Source organism: Thalassophryne amazonica, chromosome 4 (genome assembly GCF_902500255.1).
Source record: "Thalassophryne amazonica chromosome 4, fThaAma1.1, whole genome shotgun sequence".
Lineage (NCBI taxonomy): Eukaryota > Metazoa > Chordata > Actinopteri > Batrachoidiformes > Batrachoididae > Thalassophryne > Thalassophryne amazonica.
In genome coordinates, this window is record NC_047106.1 from 122339156 (window position 1) to 122359915 (window position 20760).

General features: G+C 40.0%; 1 protein-coding gene across 1 annotated transcript in view; it reads left to right on the plus strand.

Annotated features, from left to right (window-relative positions):
- Positions 1-20760, plus strand: part of nectin1b (nectin cell adhesion molecule 1b) — a 1042283-nt gene that overhangs the window by 282471 nt on the left and 739052 nt on the right. The window contains 1 exon segment of the mRNA XM_034168488.1: positions 4404-4555. Within this exon segment, the coding sequence (XP_034024379.1) occupies positions 4404-4555 (152 nt within the window).

The following is a 20760-nucleotide window of genomic DNA, read 5'->3' on the forward strand; positions in this document are numbered from 1 at the left end:
TTGTAATTGCTGCCAAAGGTGCATCAATAAAGTATTGAACAAAGGGATTGAATACTTATGTACATGTGATTTCTTAGTTTTATTTATTATTTTTAATAAATTTGCAAATAATAATAATAATAATAATGTTGTCATTATGGGGTGTTGTGAGTAGAATTTTGAGGAGTAAGGCTGTAACATAACAAAATGGGGAAAAAGTGAAGCGCTGTGAAGACTTTTTGGATGCACGGTACAATGCTCTAAAGGACCTCTGGGTGGAAAAAAAAAAGACTGAAAAGTAGATGTCTGAAAGATCTGATGGTGCAGTTTTTATAATCAATAATCACTGGCTCAGTGGGCCTCGGGTTTTAGGATTTATTGCAAAGAAGGCATAAACCTTCATAGATTGGTGAAATATAATCCAAACAATGGGATGGGCTACATATGTGTGAAGTTTATGGGATTTGGCATGTCATGGGACCTGTTTTAAGACTATGAATTCTATTTTGAGTGAATCTGTTTGATGTGGTTAAATAGGAGTTTCCTGAGTGGATTCAAGGCTTTCAGGAAATCAAAGGAGGAGGATACTATACTGTTGTCTGATACTGAGTGTGTCAACATTCACTCTCTTAATACAGTTATTACACTTGTGTTCACTGTGCTACGCAAGCTCTCATTCTGGAATTTGTCTGGCTAAGTGGGTGTGCCTCTGTTCATACGCCTGTTTTGGACCTGCAGTCACTCACCTGTTTCTTATTTTCAGTCATTAGCACAGGTATATTTCTCCCTGTTTTTTTTTTTCTTTTCCCTTCTTTTGTGCCATTGGTGATGTAAATGTCTGTTGTGTGGTTTCATACCCATGTTGGGTTTATATGTCTCTTCAAGCCCTGCCCAGGTTTGTATTTCTGTCTGCCCATCTGGTTCATCTACAGCCTTCGTCACATCACAGCTATTTGTTCACATTGTTCATTGATCTGTTTGTTGTCCTGTCTTACATCCTGAACTGATGTAAATGATCTGTTAAATAAATGAACATTCACCTGTGTTGCCTGTAAGGGTCTGGGTTCAATTGCCAGTAAAACCCTGACAGAATGGATCAACCTAAATATGAACCAGCAGACATACTCAGTAGACATAACTCTGATAATAGAGTTAAATCTCCCATTTAATGAATTTCATTCTACTGACAGCCCAGGCAAGAAGTGCAGTTCTTTTGAGGCCTTGGCATATATTGACAGTAATTTCTGGCTAAATCCATCTTTTTCTTGACTTGGATGATTTGAACTCTTTGTTCACTTAGTAGAAGCTTTCTGATTGCTGCCTAAACTGCTCCTCGGTGCCAATTACATGTACAGCTCCACAGGGTCTGCCTCTCTGTCTTGGGACACAAGCTGCAACTTGTCAGATTCAAATGACTCTTTATTCTGTTGTTGTTCAGTATTTTTGAACATTTTAGTAGAAATTCCAATGATACAAATTGGTTCATTTCCATTTGTTTATGCCCACATTTAAAAATCTGTACTTCAAATGTGGGAGTGGCAATAATTGTGATTAGGACATAAGGATGCCTGGTTGGTTTATTCTATATGTGCATCTGTACAATCACAATAAACTACCTTCTTCTTCTTCTTCTTCTTCTTCTTCTTCTTCTTCTTCTTCTGAAAATGCTTCCATATGTCTTAAGCCCTTTCTCACTTTCATGAATATGGATCCCTGAAGCTCATGGTCTGAAACCTTGTCCTTACATTAGAAACATCAGATGATCTGGGTGGCTGTCTGTGGTGACCCCCCACCCCCATATTTGACATACTTTAGCCCCTTGCATGGTCCATGGAGCCCATACTGTTGTTATACATTATGTACCATTTCCAAGGAGGTTTCCTGGAACTACCAAGACAGTGCTAAAATTGCCCTACTGTGTCCATAGGTATGCTGTTGTTCTTGCACACATCACATGACACAACACCAATGTGTTATGTCATCACCCCATGAGCTGGACTGGTGCATTACATCATCAAACCACACACCAGATCACATTCCTGGACAATCATGAGTTTCACATAGTTATACTAGTTTTTCACTGTTATAGACTGTGACCTTTCAGGATGCACATAAGTGACAATGGGACTTTAATCTTACAACTGCTACGTTGTAAGATTACAAGCACACACAGACAGAAACTGACTAATTTCACTCACACATGGACAGAGACTGAAAGCATGCTCCCACCTACCCCCCCGTCCTCATCCCACACCCCGTCCCGGCCCCCTCTCACACCACTCCCTTCCCCCTCCCGGGGTGCTGTGCAGTTTTAGCTGCTGTAGGTCCCTGTTCCCCCCCATGCTGGTGGCGGCGCGACTATATGTTGTTGTGGCTCCCCCATACTCACATCGCCTCCATTCGGAAAACAGACTGTTTCAAGTTTAGTGCACATAAACAATGTCAAATGTATATGTGTTGTCTTAATTCTGATGTGTGCCATTATTACGGTAAACAAGTAATAATGTGGATTAATTCCTGTATCTTGTCTGTGGCAATTTGAGTGTGGACATAATCTCATTGTTGTTGCACTCGTGTAATGACAATGACAATAAATCTCATCCCTTCATCCATCCATATCTTTTGGGAGGTGATGGCCTAAAGGTCACATAGGCAGCCTTGTCACTAGATGATCGTGTGACAGGGACAATCACTAGGATGCCTTTCAGCCAGAGGTCTTTAATCCCCAAGTTGATACTGGTGTGCAGTTGAGAGTTTTCATGGCATCACACTGACAGTGCCAAATTACAACACAAATCACCTCAAATCACTCCACAAAAAGAAAGGCCCAACATCAGTGGGCCATGGAGTGACCACCCATTCAGCTCACCCCAACCAATAATAAAAACAGTTAAGAATTACAACCATTAGCAGATGAAAACTGATACAAAAAACAACAGCTAAGTCAGCATCGCTTGCACGATAGAATCAGACTGTGTTATCTACAGTAAATGTGCAAATGTTTCCACTATAAAGGTGTGTGATCAGAAAAGGCTCTGTGACCTTTGGAACACACAGCAGTCCTTTTCCCTGAGTACACAGAGCACAAACCAGTATATAATGTGTGAGTAGGTCAGACAAATTTGAGCGTGTGAATCTATGTCAAATTTTGTATGTTTCTAGGACTTATTTCTTCTGCTGGTTAGGACTGTAGGATTAACGTTTTCTTCAATTCAGTCCAGATTTGACTGATTTATTTTCCAGACCAGGAAAGTATGACATAATTGTTCAAGATTTTCCAAGGACATCTCTAAGAAACCAACAAAGAAATATGGGCAAAAACCTAACCTCCTTGGTGAAAGAGATTAACTGTACTTATATGTTGGCTTTATGTCTTACCCCTTCATTGATGAGCCTTGTTGTAAAACCATTTAGTGCAGCCATTGTTAGCATCAGACCTAATTTTCTTGCCTCTCTGGAATGTCATTTAGTTTGTTTGTTGCTGTAATAAATGGAGCATTACATTGTTTTTAATATCCTTACACACCAGTGGATGTGAGAGTGTTTATCCCACAGAGAAAAAGCCCAGGAGTTAAAAGAGCAAAGTCTTTGCCGCAACCTTTTTGTTTACAAAAATAAAAAGTGGCACAGACGCCCAGCTGTTCACTGTCAGACAGCTCTTTAATATCAAGCCAGTCGTCTTGATGGCTCTACTTAAGCTGGATCCATTTAGAGCAGCTGATGAGGCTGATCGAGGCAAAGGCAGCAGGAAACCACTAATTGTCATGAAAGTTGATACATTTTTTTCTTGTCCTCTTGGTACAATGAAAGACTTCCTGATAACAGAAAGGAAGGCCGGTGGGGTGATGACCCGTGACCACAGTGTGTGTTGAATTGATCAAAAGGATAGGGCAAGTCCAAACACGGGGAGGACAGCGGTGAACCATGACGACAAACTGCTCCGGCAAGAGAAATGAACAACGGCTCTCATCGACATCCCCGCATTTGGTAGATTCTGAGCTTATCGTTTGATCCACCGCCTCTCTTGACAGCTCCCCTGAGTTTTGAGTTCAGCTACGTGAGCCGCGCTGTAGTCGAGGATGAGTCCGGCCCCACACCCAGTACCTCTGCCTGTTTTGTATTCCTCGTGTTGAAATGGATTGCGTCCTCAGGCAGCTGCTGTGTTGTACGTGTGCGGATCTGCTGGGATGCCCTGTCCTCATAACTTTGTTTGGACTTGATGGATGATGGCTGAAATATAGCACTGTCAGATATTCCTGGAATTCCCCCCCCACACACACACACACACATGCATACATACATATCCAGGTTTGTTTGACATGAAGGACTGTTTCTCTTATATGGTTTGAATTGCTTCGGCACTGCAAGGAGGATTCATTTTTTTCTTTTTTTTTGCAACCTTTCATTGTCCTTTTCGCCCACAGTTTGAATGGCTCCCTGCCCAGTAACGTGGAGATTAAGAACAACACCCTCTTCTTTAAGGGACCGGTGTCCTACGACCTGGCCGGCACGTACGTCTGTGACGCCACAAACAGCATCGGGACTCGCACCGGAGTCGTGGATGTCAACATCACAGGTAGGTCCTCCAAAAAGCCGCCTTTCCTGTCTCTCTGAGCCTTGGGAATGCTTCTGCTGCTTCTCTGGCATGGTTTCGCATTAACACAACAGCCATCTTCTACTGATTCATCAAGGACAGTTTGTCCTCTTGAATGCAGCCCCGACCTTTTCAGCCAACACACACATACAGTCGAGAACACACGCGGTGATTGTAGGGGGTTGCTTATGTGACTTGGATGCAGATTCCACCCACTGTGAATGGTTGTGTGGCTCCCTGCTGCAATGTGGGGCAGGTTGAAGTTGAAAAAGAAAGGACTGGTGTCTATCAAGAGCTGTGAGTGCACATAGGCCCCTCCCATCCTGCCAGGTTATGCACATGTGGGAGCACTATAAAGCACGTCTATTACCCGTACCTAAAATAGCATCAAGGAAAATAAGGGTTTGAGGTGTGGGTGCTGTATTGATGATAGTTTGCTTGCTTGTTTGCACCACAGCTTGCATTTCTCAGAATAGCTCGCGACTCTTTTGCAGTTGAGCACTGCACTTTTTTTCCGTCTTCTGGGGAAAACAAAATGCCAAACAAAACTGAATGCATTCTCTTACCTTTCAGGTAGTTCTCGGCACACTCAGGCATACTTAGGTTCCTCTGGATCTACGAGGGCTGTCCATAAAGTATAGGTCCTTTTTATTTTTTTCAAAAACTATATGGATTTCATTCATATGTTTTTACGTCAGACATGCTTGAACCCTCGTGCGCATGCGTGAGTTTTTCCATGCCTGTCAGTGACGTCATTCGCCTGTGAGCACTCCTTGTGGGAGGAGTCATCCAGCCCCTCGTCGGAATTCCTTTGTCTGAGAAGTTGCTGAGAGACTGGCGCTTTGTTTGATCAAAATTTTTTCTAAACCTGTGAGACACATCGAAGTGGACACGGTTTGAAAAATTAAGCTGGTTTTCGGTGAAAATTTTAACGGCTGATGAACGATTTTGAGGTGATACTGTCGCTTTAAGGACTTCCCACGGAGCGAGACGTCGCGCAGCGCTCTCAGGCGCCATCGTCAGCCTGTTTCAAGCTGAAAACCTCCACATTTCAGGCTCTATTGATCCAGGACGTCGTGAGAGAACAGAGAAGTTTTCAGAAGAAGTTGGTTTCAGCGTTTTATCCGGATATTCCACTGTTAAAGGAGATTTTTTTAATGAAAGACGTACGGACGGGTCCGCGTGTTGGGACGCAGCCGGCGCGGTGCGGCGGCACAGGAAAATCACCTCTGTGTTGATAACCATTTGTAAAATCCAGGCGGCTTTTGATGGCTTTCAGTGGAGTGAGTATATGAGAAATTGTTTAACAGCTGGACATGTTCCAACTTGTCCTTAAGGCTTCCAACAGAGGTGTTTTTCCTGTGGCTGAGCGTTGCAGCGGCTGCGAGCCGACGCTGCAATCTGCCCGCACGTCTTTCATTAAAAAATATAAAAATGCTCCAATCATATTGAAAACTATACCACGTTATTTGTCTGATCATAAAGATTCCAAAAAGGTATAGTTTGGACTATCTGTGACTGAATGTTATGAAGTTAGGGGGTAGAAACCTTAATAATGGTGACAAAGGTCAATTTCAGTTTGTACAGGGGTCAAAAGTTAAAGTTGCTCCAATTTTAGTAAAAATTTGTGCAAATTGTTGATTGAGCGACTTGGATTAATAAATGGAATAGTTTTGGCTATACTGAATGCTTGGTCTCTAAAGTAAAGGTCAAATAATGTTGACGTCCATTGAATTCTATGACATGTAACATATGTTACCCTGTAACGTGATAACTAAGCATGATACATGGTGCAAACTATGACTTTTTGAAACCCTATTAACTCAACTAATAATTTGCATCACCTTTGAACAAAATTGGAGCAACTCTAACTTTTGACCCCTGTACAAACTGAAACTGAACTTTAACGTCATTCTTGTGTTTTTGCCCTATAACTCTATAGAATTCAGTCATAGATAATCCAAACTATACCTTTTTAGAATCTTTACAATCAGACAAATAATGTGGTATAATTTTCAATATGACTGGAGTGTTTTTATATTTTGACCTCTATGTAATTTTTCAATTGACCCCTACATGGCTGCATATTGAAAACTCAAGTGGCCCATTGGTTTTTTAAAAAAGTAATGTCTAAGGTCTACGTTTGCCAAATTTGGTGCTTGTATCACCATTTGAAGGATTCCTCTGTAAATATTCTGTTATCTGCTGCACTATTGTGCCTGGTTTGTGGGAAGCAGAAGCGTTCTAACTTGTATTGCATGTTGACTCATGTTTGGTCTTTGACAGCAGAACAGCTGTGTCTCACAGTATCATGCACCTTTTTTTTTTTTTTTTTGGCCTTTTTTCGCTTCGGTTTCCTGTCTTTGTGTGCTTTGCCTCATTCTCTCCCGGTAAGCAGAGGACAAAGCAGCTGTGTAGGATGTGATGTCATTCCTGGCATTGTGACAAGTAGCACATCCAAACTAGATGGGTTAGTAGTGTGATAATTGAAATCTCAAAAGGGCATGAAAAGCCCTTACTTATCAAACAGGAAAGTGAGGAACTAATCTACTGTTAGGAAATCACTCTGCACCAGCTGGGATTGAGAAACAGTGTTCCACAAAGATTATACTGTTTGGCATAAAGCGCTGTATCCCTTTGGAAGGGCGAAACAAAGGCTCCAAAGTCATTTTCTTTTTTTGCTTTTTCATTGATTGTTTAAATTAACAAACCTTGTTGCTGTTGTCCCTGCAGCCTTTACGTTTATTCTCATCATTTGCCAATATAATTTTGTCGAGTGTTTGAGGTGAACAATGTGAGGGTGCATGACTAGAAGAAACTGAGGTTAAATTCATTTGCATGTAAGAGGTAAATCCACACATTTTTACACTTGTTTTTGTTTCAGTATTTGCAACCAGCCAAATACTGAACAACAGGTTATTAGGTTATTATAAACCTGTGAAAACAATCGCAATTACTGTTATTGTAGCTAATATACTGTATTAGTCCGTCGGAGTGTCCAGGGCATTCCGTGTGAAATTCTGCTTGAAGAGGGGGTGGGCTGATGCACAACCATACCTAATATTACATTCACTGGAATGCCCATTTCAATAAAATATCTGACTATAATTTTTTATTTCATGACAAATAAATAAATAAATAATAATAACAATAATAATAATAATAATAATAATAAAAAATTTGAAGTTTGTGTTCCTTGTCAGCTGATGTCTGGCAAGTCCATCAGAAACTTGTGTACATCCTCAGAACATTGAGCGGGCATCAGACAAAGAACTTTCTTGATGGTTGTTTTGTCCTGTCCTTTTTCAAAGCTTTCCAGTGGCTGTCCATTCGATATTAAGGTGCTTTCTCACTCCAGCAGCATAAAAACCATCAGAGCAGAATTCTGTCTTAACCTTCTGAAAGTTAGACATTGTCCCGGAACACTTCCAGTGTTCTTGCATGAGAATTTCAAAATAAGAGCACATGAAATCAACATGAACTTTGATGAACCACAACCAGCACACATGGATGAGGTTGTCACAGGTAAGATGCAGAAGAGATGAGAAAAACATTGTGAAAACTCATTATTTGTTTTGCTTTTTCCGATGTGTTGAGTTCATGAAATAATTATTTATCTTAGCGTGGGCAGTTAATAAACTTTAATATTTTTAAAATTATTTTTAGGTGGACGTTTAACATAATTTCTTCAAAAAAGTTGGGTGTGTTGATGCTCGGCCCTGAGCCCTCTGACATTTGGCTACTGTATTTTTTAAATGGCCTGTAAATTATATTTTCATCATTTCACCATGTATGTAACAGGCAACAGCTGTTTTCTTTGATAAAATTTGGCTTAATGGAATTCTACACAGAGAATAAAGCAACATTCCTGTGTGTTTTGTAATCTGAGCTTTTCTTCTAGCTTTAATTCATAGCTGGAATGCCTGCACTTGCACATTCAGTGCATAGGAGTCCTGCCATGTGAAATGGTTTTCACTCCATGTGTTTATAAAAGCATTGTAGTGACCACCCACATACACTCACATACACTCTGATTATGAATCTGAGAAAAAGAAGTCAATGCTATGCAGGCCCGAAACCTTGTTGGTTCCCATGCTTATCTCTGGATAAGTGCAAGTCCATCCCAGGTTACTTCCCAAGCCAAGGGTGGTACCCATTTACAGCTTTTTGGCCAATGGAAATGAAATGGCTCGTCCAAGGACAAAGACAGGTAGCATGACTGAGAATCAAACCCAAGTCTATCTGTTTGTAGTCCAGCTCCTATGCCCCTGAACTACATGCTAAATCAATCAATCAATCAAACAATCAATCAACAACTTTTTTAATCCCACAAGGGGCAATTTAATTTGATTTCACTAAACAATAACACTGCAAAACGAGAATGGACATAGATCTGTTTATGTTTTTGTTTTTTTCCCCAGCAGGGAGAGAGGGAGGAGAGGACATAGGGAATGGCAGCCTAGCGGAATGGCATTGTTTAAAAGACCTTTAAAGTGTTACATAGAATCTGCTACACAGAATTATCAGCTGAAACAAAGTGTGGCTTTTCCTACTTCACTATTTCACCATCCATTTTCTGCTAGCAATTTCAACCCTGCCATATAAAACCACACCGGGAAAATAAGCCAGAACTGTGAAATGTCACTAATCTTTGGAGTCTGTTTCTCTCCACTGTAGGAAAATGTTTTCCTGATTGTTAGCAGCAAGTGCTTAGCCACATTGTTAGATACCAAAAATCCGGACTTTGTGCTTATAATGCCCTGTTTCCCAAAGGGTGTTACAAATGACTTGCTGTGCATCCAGAAAGTATTCACAGTGCTTCCCTTTTTTTCCACATTTTGTTGTGACAGCCTTATTCCAAAATGAATGAAATTCATTGATTTTCTCAAAAATTCTACACACAATACCCCATAATGACAATGTGAAAAGTTTCTTTTTGAGATTTTGCAAATTTATGAAAAATAAAGAAAACTAATAAATTGCACATTCATAAGTAGTCACAGCTTTTGCCATGAAGCTCAAAATTGAACTCAGGTGAATCCTGTTTCCACTAATCATCCTTGAGATGTTTCTACAGCTGAACTGGAGTCCACCTGAGGTAAATTCAGTTGATTGGACATGATTTGAAAGGCACGCACCCAGGACATTCATCCTAAACACACAGCCAAGATATCAAAGGAGTGTCTTCAGGACAACTCTGTGAATGTCCTTGAGTTCCCCAGCCAGATCCCAGACCTGAATCCCATTGAACATCTCTGGAGAGATCTGAAAATGGCCGTGCGCCGACACTCCCCATCCAGCCTGATGGAGCTTGAGCGGTACTGCAAATGGAAATAGGAAAAACTGCCCAAAGATAGGGATGCTATGCTTGTGGCATCATATTCAAGAAGACTTGAGGGTGTAATTGCTGCCAAACGTGCATCAACAAAGTATTGAGCAAAGGGTGTGAATACTTATGTACATGTGATTTCTGAGTTTTTGTTTTTTTGTTTTTTTAATTTGTAAAAAAAAAAGGAAAGAAAGAAAGAAAACAAACTTTTTTCATGTTGTCATTGTGGGGTCTTTTGTGTAGAAGTTTGAGGGGAAAAAATGAATTTACTCCATTTTGGAATAAGGATGTAAGGGCCCTGTCACACCTTGACGATTTAGCCAGCATATGCCGATGTATGAAAAATGCACCAAATACGCTGGATTTGTTGAATACGTTATGCAGCTGTCACACCATGATGATTTAGCAAGCATTTCTTGAGAGCCCTGTTTCCATCAAGTGGTCCAGGTCGGTACTGCATGGTATGTAGCATGCGTACGGTGTCGCGCTGCCTCTCCACTCCACATGGAGGCCAGAGTAATTTAAGATTTTTAAAAATTTTGTTTTATTTTATTTTTGTCTTGGTGGATCATGAGATTTGTTTTCATCCCTTGCAGAATGCTGAAGAGTCGACTGATGGCTGACATGAATGTATGAGGTGCTGTGACTCTTTCATCTTTTAAATTAATTAAATTGTCTTGTTGTGGCACAAAGCGGCAGCACTCTCTGGTTCAGGCTGAGAAACACACCAGGAGCGGACGAAATAGAGGGACTTTTTCATAGACACTACATTTCTTCAGCCAGGACAAGGAACTCAAGTAATTTCAGATGCCATTATCCAAAATCAGGACGCTTCATGTGGACAAGTTTTTGTCAGGCTGTGATGATGAATCCAACTGAAACATGCAGCAAATATTAAGAGTTTATATTTATTCCATGTGTGAATGGTTTTAATATTTAAAACAGTCTGAACTGTTTGCATGAGAACCACAGCTTTCAGTTGTTGAGCCAATCAATGGACACTCTCAATGGATGTATTTCGACTTATGCATATAACATACAAGAAACATGTCAACAATCTCATAATTTACCTACAACTTATGGCCCGTGTATGTGGGACTTTTAAGACATACACTGGCATACAGCGAAAATATTGTGCATGCCCAAAAGTTTTCAACGTACTCGCCATATTTCAGTGTATATCAGCGTGCTTCAACGTGCTCTTAAGTTATACAAAATTTACCCATAACTTATTAGATGTACGCCAGCTAATGCCAGCGTTTTTCGCTGGCTAAATCATCAAGGTTTGACGGGGATGTAACATAACAAAATGTGGAAAAAGTGACGCGCTATGAATACTTGCTGGATGCACTGTAAAAATATGGCACCAGTTCCCATAGTAACCATGGTGAGAACTACCAACTTCCCTTCATAAGAAACAGGATGTTTTCCGTTGTTCTTTTTATTTACTTTTTCTTCACTTGTCACATTCCCCAGAAATTAATCAGATCTGCTGTCATACCATTTAATTAAATGTGTTCAAAGGTGTGAAGATGAAGGAGGCATAAGTGAGGAAACAGTATCTGTACAAAAGTCTTTAATTGGACTGATGCACATTTCTTTGTATGGAGATAGCGTGAACTTGATTGGGGCCGGGGATGGGGAGTGATAAGTGTAATTTGTAGGCCTTCAACTTAGACTCTTTGTCTCATCTGTGTCTTGGCTCAGAGAATATAGAATGTTCTTCATAGTTTATGCTTAAGCATGACAATATCAAAGAGCAACACATTTTGGATCCCCTTGGTGTCAGTATATGTGGAAGGATATTGTTCCATCTGTAAGACACATCACAAAATGTTTTTATTCACACTGAGAGAAGCGCTGAAACTTAGTCCCCAAAACATAATTTTAATCTTAACACTTGCCACAAAGCCTGGTTTCTATTGTTGTGCTTTTACTGGCCAGAGGTGGGCAAAGTTCTGACATATCTGTCTCATTTTCCCGTTAAGCCAGCTGATTCTAATTTGTTCCACTTTTTTGTTAGGTAAATGAGCTCATCAGTGAAATCACCTGTTTTTGGTGCACAGGTAGAAACAATATATTAGATATATTTGTGTGTTTATCTATTATTTTATTTTGTTTTCTTTGCTATTTGTTTTGGTATTAAGTAATTATTTAAATGGTTATATTCTTATTCTTGATATACTTTTAGTCTGCTATTTGTTTAAATGTGCATGTCGAACTGGGTTGAACCGGTTTTACCACTTAGAACAAAGAGATTCAAGTTACTATATTAATCATATATACCTTTATCGCACGGGTTATGAGCAGGGGGCGGGACCTCACTTGAATGCCCACAGGGACCAATAAGGATTTTGTGAAATAAGGTCTGCCTTTGTCATGCCCATGTTATGCTTTATAAAAACAGTTTTTGCCCATTGTTCAAGGTTCTGAATGGATGGATCTCCTGCCAGAGAGACGATCTTCAGAATCCAGGCCTGTTTTTCACTGTGATTTTGAATAACTTTTAAAGTGCAAAATAGTTTGACTTTGTACTTTGCGAGGGACAGTATTACAGTAAGAACTGGGTAGAATTAACCTTGTGGGGCCGACACTGTCGTATACGACGGCTAAGACCAAGCTTTACTAAATTATAAATAACTTTTTAATGATATGAGATAGAAACTTACTTTTTTTTGCTGAAAAGTTAACTCAGTGGACTTTCGAGCCAGCCATCGGCCATCTTTGTACTCCTCATAGAAGCTGTGCGATGACGTGCACAGTGTGAGTGTCCAATCACATGGTTTTCCAAAATCCAATCGTAGGTCAGATTTAGCTCATGTGAAAAGCTAAAGATCGTTTTCAGGAGTGATATGTTACTTGTTGGCCCGTTTGAATAGCCCCCTGAGTGCTCCAATGAGTACATACTATTGGGCTCCATGCACCCTGCGCCATTACGCACAGTGTTCAGTGAAAGCAGATGGAGCAGATGGAGAGCCTCTGATGACAATCTCACATGTTCAAACAAAGAGTGTGTAACTGTCAGGATTGCTCCACTAGTTTGCATGTGAATGTTACTGGATAACTCTGTTGTTTTCTTGGCGTAAAGCATTGTTTACCATATCAATGGAGTGAGGGGGAGGGCCGCTCCTCAGACTGTAAGGAGCCAAAGTGGGCCAAAGTGTGAATGAAAGCTGCTTTAGGAGCAGCACAGAACACTCCAAAACACAGTAGAAGTAGAAGTTTGTGATGTAACTTTTGTGTAATAGCAGACAGCAATTGCTTTGAGATGAAGACAAACAAAAACACATAGGCCATTTTGTATATATTGTTCAAAATGTGCATTTGTGTTTATTGTTTGAACCTTTTTGTTGTACAGTCTTTCACACAAGACCTCAAATTACCTTTATAAACTGCCAAAACAGTTGTTTATTATAGTTTGCTGTGTGTTTTGAATAAATGTGTGTGGAAAATTATTTCCGCTTTACTTTTTCCTTTCTTATTTCTGATTGTAAACCTTTATGACACTTATAAAACACAATAAAAGCATATATATTATGAAAGCACAGGTTGTCCTGAAAAAAAGAGACATAAAATTGATTGTGGGGTGCAGGGAGAGCTGTTAACAGCAATAATAAATCATTTATGTCAGGCGAGTGAACTGTCCAAAAAAATACCCTCGGACCCCAGAGGGTTAACAAATACATGGTTGGACTTTTACTTACTGAAGCAGGGGTTACCCACATCTGCTGCTGGGGCCATGTTGACCAACGTGCAACACAGTTGCAAGACGGCTTGTCTTTATAGTTCACCACCAGGGGCAGTGTGAGGTACAATACCAGAATATGTGCAGCATAGAAGAAGCAGAGAAAAAGAAACCAGGTGGGTTCAGCCTGTTAGCATTGCATTTGATCTCTTTTTATGTGATAATGTGGAATAAATGAGGTTAGTACCTGAGTTTTTTGTCTGTTGAAATTCATCTGTGTTTTGCTGATGTTTTATGAAAACATCAAACTCCTCAATTTTCTGAGTTGACGTGCTGTTATGGGTTTGCAGGGGTCCACATTAGCTGTATAATTGGATAATCCATTATTCTCTTCAGCAGTGCAGAAGTAAAAGCTGGCCTAAACATAATCATCTTGAAGCTAATAGCAGCAAAAAAAGTTTGGTGTAACTTCAGATTTTCTGTGAAAGCCCATTTTTGAGCTCATCAGTATTACTAAAACCTTCTGTGCATGTGCGTGAAATTTACTAAGAGTATAAGCCCTGTACAAGCCCCAAGATCCATCAGGACAGTAATTATCTTCAGTAACCATTACAATGTAAAGTGGCCTTTGTGTGTATGTACGCATGTGTGTGTGTGGAGAACTGACATTTACCATTTTGTATGCTTATGTATTTTGGGTCAAGGATTAATGCTTCCTGAACAGATAATAGATAGCACTAATATTTTTGGAGAAATTAGGGTTATTAACTAACAACAGTGAACAATGGACACTGTGCTGCAATGCACCATGGGAGTTCTGGGTTCTTAAATGTTGTCATTGCAGTTCACGTTAGTTTAACAGTGTTGTTAGTGTTATTGATTTATTGTGTTTTTATAGTTCAATTGGTTTAGTCAGTTTAGTTAACTGTCATGTTGCCCTTACCATTAATGAGCAGCCCAAATGAGTCAAATTTTCGTAAAGGGGTTTTTAACTCACTATTCCTGACCCTACTCAAACCCCCGACCCTAACCTTAACCATAACCTAACCTTACTCCCCCCCACCTTAACCATAACCACCCACGACCCCCTCGTTTCACTTTTAATTTCATGCACCCATCATGGAATGAATTAGAATGAATTTGTGCTGCTGTGATAAAAATGAGGCACTTTTCGTCATAGTATCATGAACCAATAGATTAATGTATATTTCGTGCTGCTGAATCAGGACTTGCCGTGAGACTAGGTTGTAATGAGTGAGATGTGTAGTGCATTTGAAGTCTGTTTAGGGCACACTGCAGAAAAGACAAGAAGCTCAGGTGCAGTTTTCAGTCTTCCGCACAGCTCGCCACAATATGTTAAAATCAGACTGACGTCTGTGCATGTATGTGGGTGTGTTTGTGTGTGTGTGTGTGTGTGTGTATAACTTCAATCATGGACAAACTGACATTTGCCACTTGGTAAGCTTATGTATTTTGGGTCAAGGATGAATGCCACCAAAATGGAATGTTGAAAGGACACTGTGTGACAACACAATGGCACAAACAGTAAGTATCTTTGCCTCCCAAGCAAAAATAAAGAAATAATTAAAACTGCCCTTGGACTACTGGTTTAAAACATATACTGTATTTACTCTAATATGTATCTGACATGAACAAGTGATGCTCTTCAGCATCTCACCATGTCATTTCTGGTTTCTGGCTTCGTCTACCATCGGTTTGTGGCTTTTTACGACAATGTTGTCCGATTTATGGCTTTTTCCCCTATGGGCAGATTTTTTTGTGCCATTTCCGGATTGTGTTTTTTTTGTGTTATTTCCGGATTGTTTTGTGCCATTTCTGGTTTATGCCTTCGTCTACCATAAGAGCAAGCTTGTATTTAATGCCCCAGGTGCATGCAATTTTTGAAAAGGGGGAAGTTTATTAACGATCGATTGGATGCATGCGGTACACAGTACTGCCTTACGATACGTATGGACATGCGTACTGCATGCAAGAGAAGATGCGTAGACTTGAAATGAATGCTTTTCTGCATGTAGTAGCTGCAACAGGTTGTTCTGTAAAGGTGGTTTAGTGGTTAGCACTGTTGCCTCACAGCAAGAAGGTCATGGGTTTGATTCCCATGTGTGGCCTTTTTGTGTGGAGTTTGTTCTCCCCGTGTTTGCATGGGTTTCCCCTGGGTGCTCCGGTTTGCTCCCACATTTAAGGTTAGGTGAATTGGAAACTTTAATATTCTCCAGGTCTCCCTTGCAAAAGAGATCTTGATCTCAATGGGACTAACTGATTAAATTATTTTGTTAAAATAAATAAATAAAAAAGGTACCACATGCCGGTATTTTATATTTCATTTTCAATTTGGGCATGTGAAAGTATAATAAAGAACATACTTGTATTAGTAAGCTTGTAATTATTTGTGCACAGTATCATATTAGTTATTATTTAACAGCTGAGTGGATCCTTGTTATTTGATTGGTGCTTTGTTTGTCACATGACATGGATTATTCGTCCCATTTGTGTTGCATTGCATTTAGAGTGCAGTTCGGTTCCATCTATAGGGCAAATTTGGTTCTATACGTTTGGTACCATTGCACTCTGCACACGCGCACACACACAAACACTCGCACACACGTGCTCTCACACGCACATGCATGTGCACACACACATAGAACAAATCCACTGCGCTGTCTGGAGAGTGAAAAGCTGGACTGGTTTCTGATGTGATTTTTTTTTCGCTGTACTGAGGATGTACACAGTCTCTTTTTTTTGGTAGTACACACATGCACAAGCGCCAACCCGGTTGTGTGTGTGCATGCACGGGGACAACAACTCTACCGAGACGACAATTTGATTGAGCTAACTGATGCTGCTAATTCTTGTAACACACGGACACACACACACACAAAATCCACTCCTCTGTAAGCCATCTGGATGAAAGGAGAGCTGTTCAGCTGAAAAGCTGATGTGATTTTTGGCTGGACTGAGGAAGTACACAAAGTCTTTTTTTTTTATTTTTTTTTTTTATGAAAGTCCAAAATCAGTGCACAGCATCACTGGACTACACATCACAATTTGGACTTTAGCAGCAGTGGAACACCAAAATGTAAGTTTGTTTTCTGTTGTTTATAAATTAATAAAATATCAAATGGCAAGGATTTATTTTAGCCATTATATAAAACAAATAATGAATGTTTTTACATTCTTTCAATGGAACAAGTATTTAATTTGGTGAAAGCTGGAACATACCATTCAACGAGGCAAAGCCTCATAAACTTTCATTATTTGTATATCATTTAAAATGGCAGCATCACCAGAAGCTGAATGGGTTGTGTCTGGGAAGAAAGGATGCCTTTCCTCATGCCATCTCTCATTTCTTTTTTCTTTTTCTTTCCCTGCGATTAAGATGAAAGTGTGGAAACCACGGATGCAGTTGAAAGAGCTGAAATATGCCCCCAGTCGAGTGTTTTTTGCTGTTGCGGTGCCTAGTCGAGCTGTCAGGTTTGAGTGCGGAGGTTTATTTCCTGTGGATGCAGAGGAGTTAAACAGGTGCAGAGCTGTGGTGGTCCTGTGTCAGATAACAGGTGGGACAAGGAGATACTTTACAATGTGATCAAAGAATGACTGGGCTTACATCCTGCGTGGCTATGCTGATGTTGCGAAATGCTATCCATTCCTGTGTTAGCATGGACGTGTCAGCATAATCTATTACTGCATCGTAGAACGCAGATAGCATCGTGGAAAAGCTTTCAAGAAATGTCTCCTCAGAGGGCTGTCTGTGAACGGAGTGTGCGGTCATGGTATTTTACTAACATGACATGAATAAAAGCCATTTAAAGGTGAACTTAAGGATTGGCGCCTCAGTTCTTTGCAATTCTTTGAAGTATTTTGGCGCATTCTTGAAACTGGTTGGATATAATGACCCAGTGTTGAAGGTAGAGAAGTATGCTGATGCTTCGTTAACTTCAAAGAGCATTTTTGTGCCTCCAAACTGTCTCAGATGGGCCTGGCTGAGAGAAGGCCGGTGTTACAGACCAAATGGTCCCCCCTAAAAATCAGTCCGCCTGCGTTATTAGCCGCGGTTCACCGCTTATCACCTCGTTTCTGCTTCAAACTGCACTCCAGTCATCATCTATCTCAGCAACAGATATCTGAAGCTTTTGTACAACAATCATTTCCACATAAATTCAGCATTATTTCATCATGAAAGACAGAGGAAGCGATCAGAGCGCGATCAGTCATTTCAAAGCATCACCAAGTATTGCCTCGTTTCTCATTTCTGCTTAAATATGACTTTAGAATGATTTTAGAGGTTCTACCTTGTCATCTGATGGTTAATAATCACATTAATCCATTTGATCACTTGGGATGAAGAGAGTCTTAGACGAGCTACTGTGGTCCCAAATGAGGCATGCGCAGTGGAGGCGGGGCGAACCAGTTTTTAGGGGCGGACCGTTCGGTCTGCGACACCGGTGATGGAGCCCACTGCTGGCTGCTGTTCAGTACTGCAGCAGTGGATCTCAGTGCTGTGAAGGTGACCAACCCCATGACTGCCTTCTGTTTATGTAACTCACAGAGCATAACACCAAACATAAATGTATTTTGTGTTCTTTGTTTAAAGGAGCACTTTTCCAAGTGACACAGGAGTGCAGTGGTTACTTCATTGCCTACGTCTCACAAAAATTTGACTTGAAAACATGAGACTGGGCTGAGTAATGGCATGCATTCAGAATTAAAGCTCAGTGATCAGAATCAAAGGTAAACAGTCAGGATCAAAGATTAGTGACTAGGATGAAAAGTCAGCGATCTGAATCAAAGCTTAGTGATGAGGATCAAAGTAAACAATTACAATTAAAGGTCAATAAATGAGATTAAAGCTATGTGATCAGAAAGTGATCAGTGTTCAGGATCAAATTGCAACTGTCAGAATAAATGTTTTATTGCCAGGAAAAAAAGGTCAACAATCAGGATCAAAAGTTACTGCCCATGATCAAAGGACAGCAAGCAGGAACTAACGTTGTGACTTAGGTACAAAGCACAGTGATCAGGATCAAAGGTCAGCAATAGGGAATAAAGATCAACATCAAACTCACAGGTCAGCAAACAAAAACAACAAAAATCAAGGTCAGGATCAAAGTTCGGCATCTACTGATGATTTACCCGCAGCTGTAGTTTGGTTCAAATCCACACAATAATCCAGCTATGAAGGGGAATATATATATATATATATATATATATATATATATATATATATATATATATATATATATATATATATATATATTATTATTTTTTTTTTTTTTTTTTTTTTACAATGGTGATCCATGATAATAGACTAAAGGTTGGAATGTATTTATACAATAACTTCACTTTAAAGGCACTCTTAAGGTCTCGGACGACATATGGGCTGTTCGTATTGTCCATGTTCAATAATTCTCAATTTAAAATTCAAAGTTGTACAAAATCCAATGAGGGGGATTTAGAGAGCACATTTCACACAACCATTATTATGACAACAGACACAAGAGTTCAGTCACATCCCCATCAGATGTTTTTTAATGTCATAAGGCAAAAATGTTAAAGAAAGACATTACAGAAAGTTTTTTTTAGGCAGATCCATGGCACCACTTGAGTAAAAGTCTTTCCATGAACACAGGTTAAGTTCACCACAAACCTTTGTGAAAATCTATCTAGTGGGTCTAGATTTGTAGACCGTGATGAAAGACAAGTAGAGATAAACTTGTTGATTAGAGTATAAGAATGAAAGGTCATGTATTATCAGGAAATTTTAGACATCTGTTTGATAATGTCCTGAATTTCTGATGCATTGAAGCTTCAGCATACCCCAGACAGTGGTTAGAAAATGTTTTTTGATACACTTGAATCATATTTATACAGATTCTTCTTTTTTTTTTTTTTTTTTTACAAAATCACTGCTGGAAATTTTAGTCCACCAGTGGGCAAAAATCTGCATTTTCTAAATTGTGACTGTGTTCATGAGACAGACCTTAACTGACAAAAGTGTAGGTGTATGCACTCCAAGTATTCCTGTTTTGTTGGTCTATGGAAAATACAGAACTCCCCTGGATGCAACCAACACCAGCGTCAATAACTCAGGCGTCATAGCCGGCAGTAAAGTGTGTCAGAACAGTTATCAAGCGCTCGTACCACCATTGTACTCAGTTCTGTCACTATCAACATCGAGATCTGTCCGAGTACACTTACCAAGATGAATAATTCATGAATTTGGCTATAGTGCTTTTTGTTTTCATTTTAAAGTTGGCGTTTAGATTGACGTGGCAATATAAACCTGCCAGTGAGACATCCTTGTTTTTTTGCTTTTAGGTAGATAAAATGTCCATGACAACATGTTTGTATCACAGAAAAGCTATTTTCTCACAACACAGAACAGCACTGATGGAGCACTTATGGAAAGCGCATTTTAATCAAGCTGCTCAGTTTTCAGCAACAGATTTGCGGATGCGATGTATCTGTCACCTGCACTGATAGCGGGGCCAAAGAGAACCATGTTTCAATTAGTTTGTGGATAGTGCCAGTTGTGGAGATTGCATCGACTGCAGAAAGTCACATGAGCTTCCTGTAACAGACGTTTTCTGTAGATATGGTGTAGCTTGTCAGATTGTAATGAACTGCTTTGTTTTAATCAGTCCACCTATCTAGAGAAAGAAGTGAAGGGGCGGAGGGGGGGATGTTGAGCATGAGAACACCACCAGGTAGTTCAGTGGTAAAAGAATTGGATTACCCCTACAAGATACTTGGGTTCAATCCATGCTGTTTGTGCCCTTGGACAAGATACATCATCTGTCGTAGTCCACCCAGCTGTAAATAGGTTCTGGCCTTGGGTGAGGGATTAACTGTGGAAGGAGTGTCGTTGAGTCCCTGAGGTTTGTAGACTCTCATCCGCTTCAGACTACTATCCAAGGGACAGTTGTGGGCACAGCTAATGGAAAGGTTAGCTGTGATACCCATTAAACCGCTAACTGAAAAGTTAACTTTTATAACACTAAACCGATAAACCGCAAAAAATTTAGCAGAAGATACCACTAACCGCTACCTTTTAGTATTGATTCGGGACACTGTTGGCTACTGATAGGGCAGTTTCAAGTTTAAGCACCTCAGGGGCATGTAACATGTAAAACGTATACACAACCATTATTTATT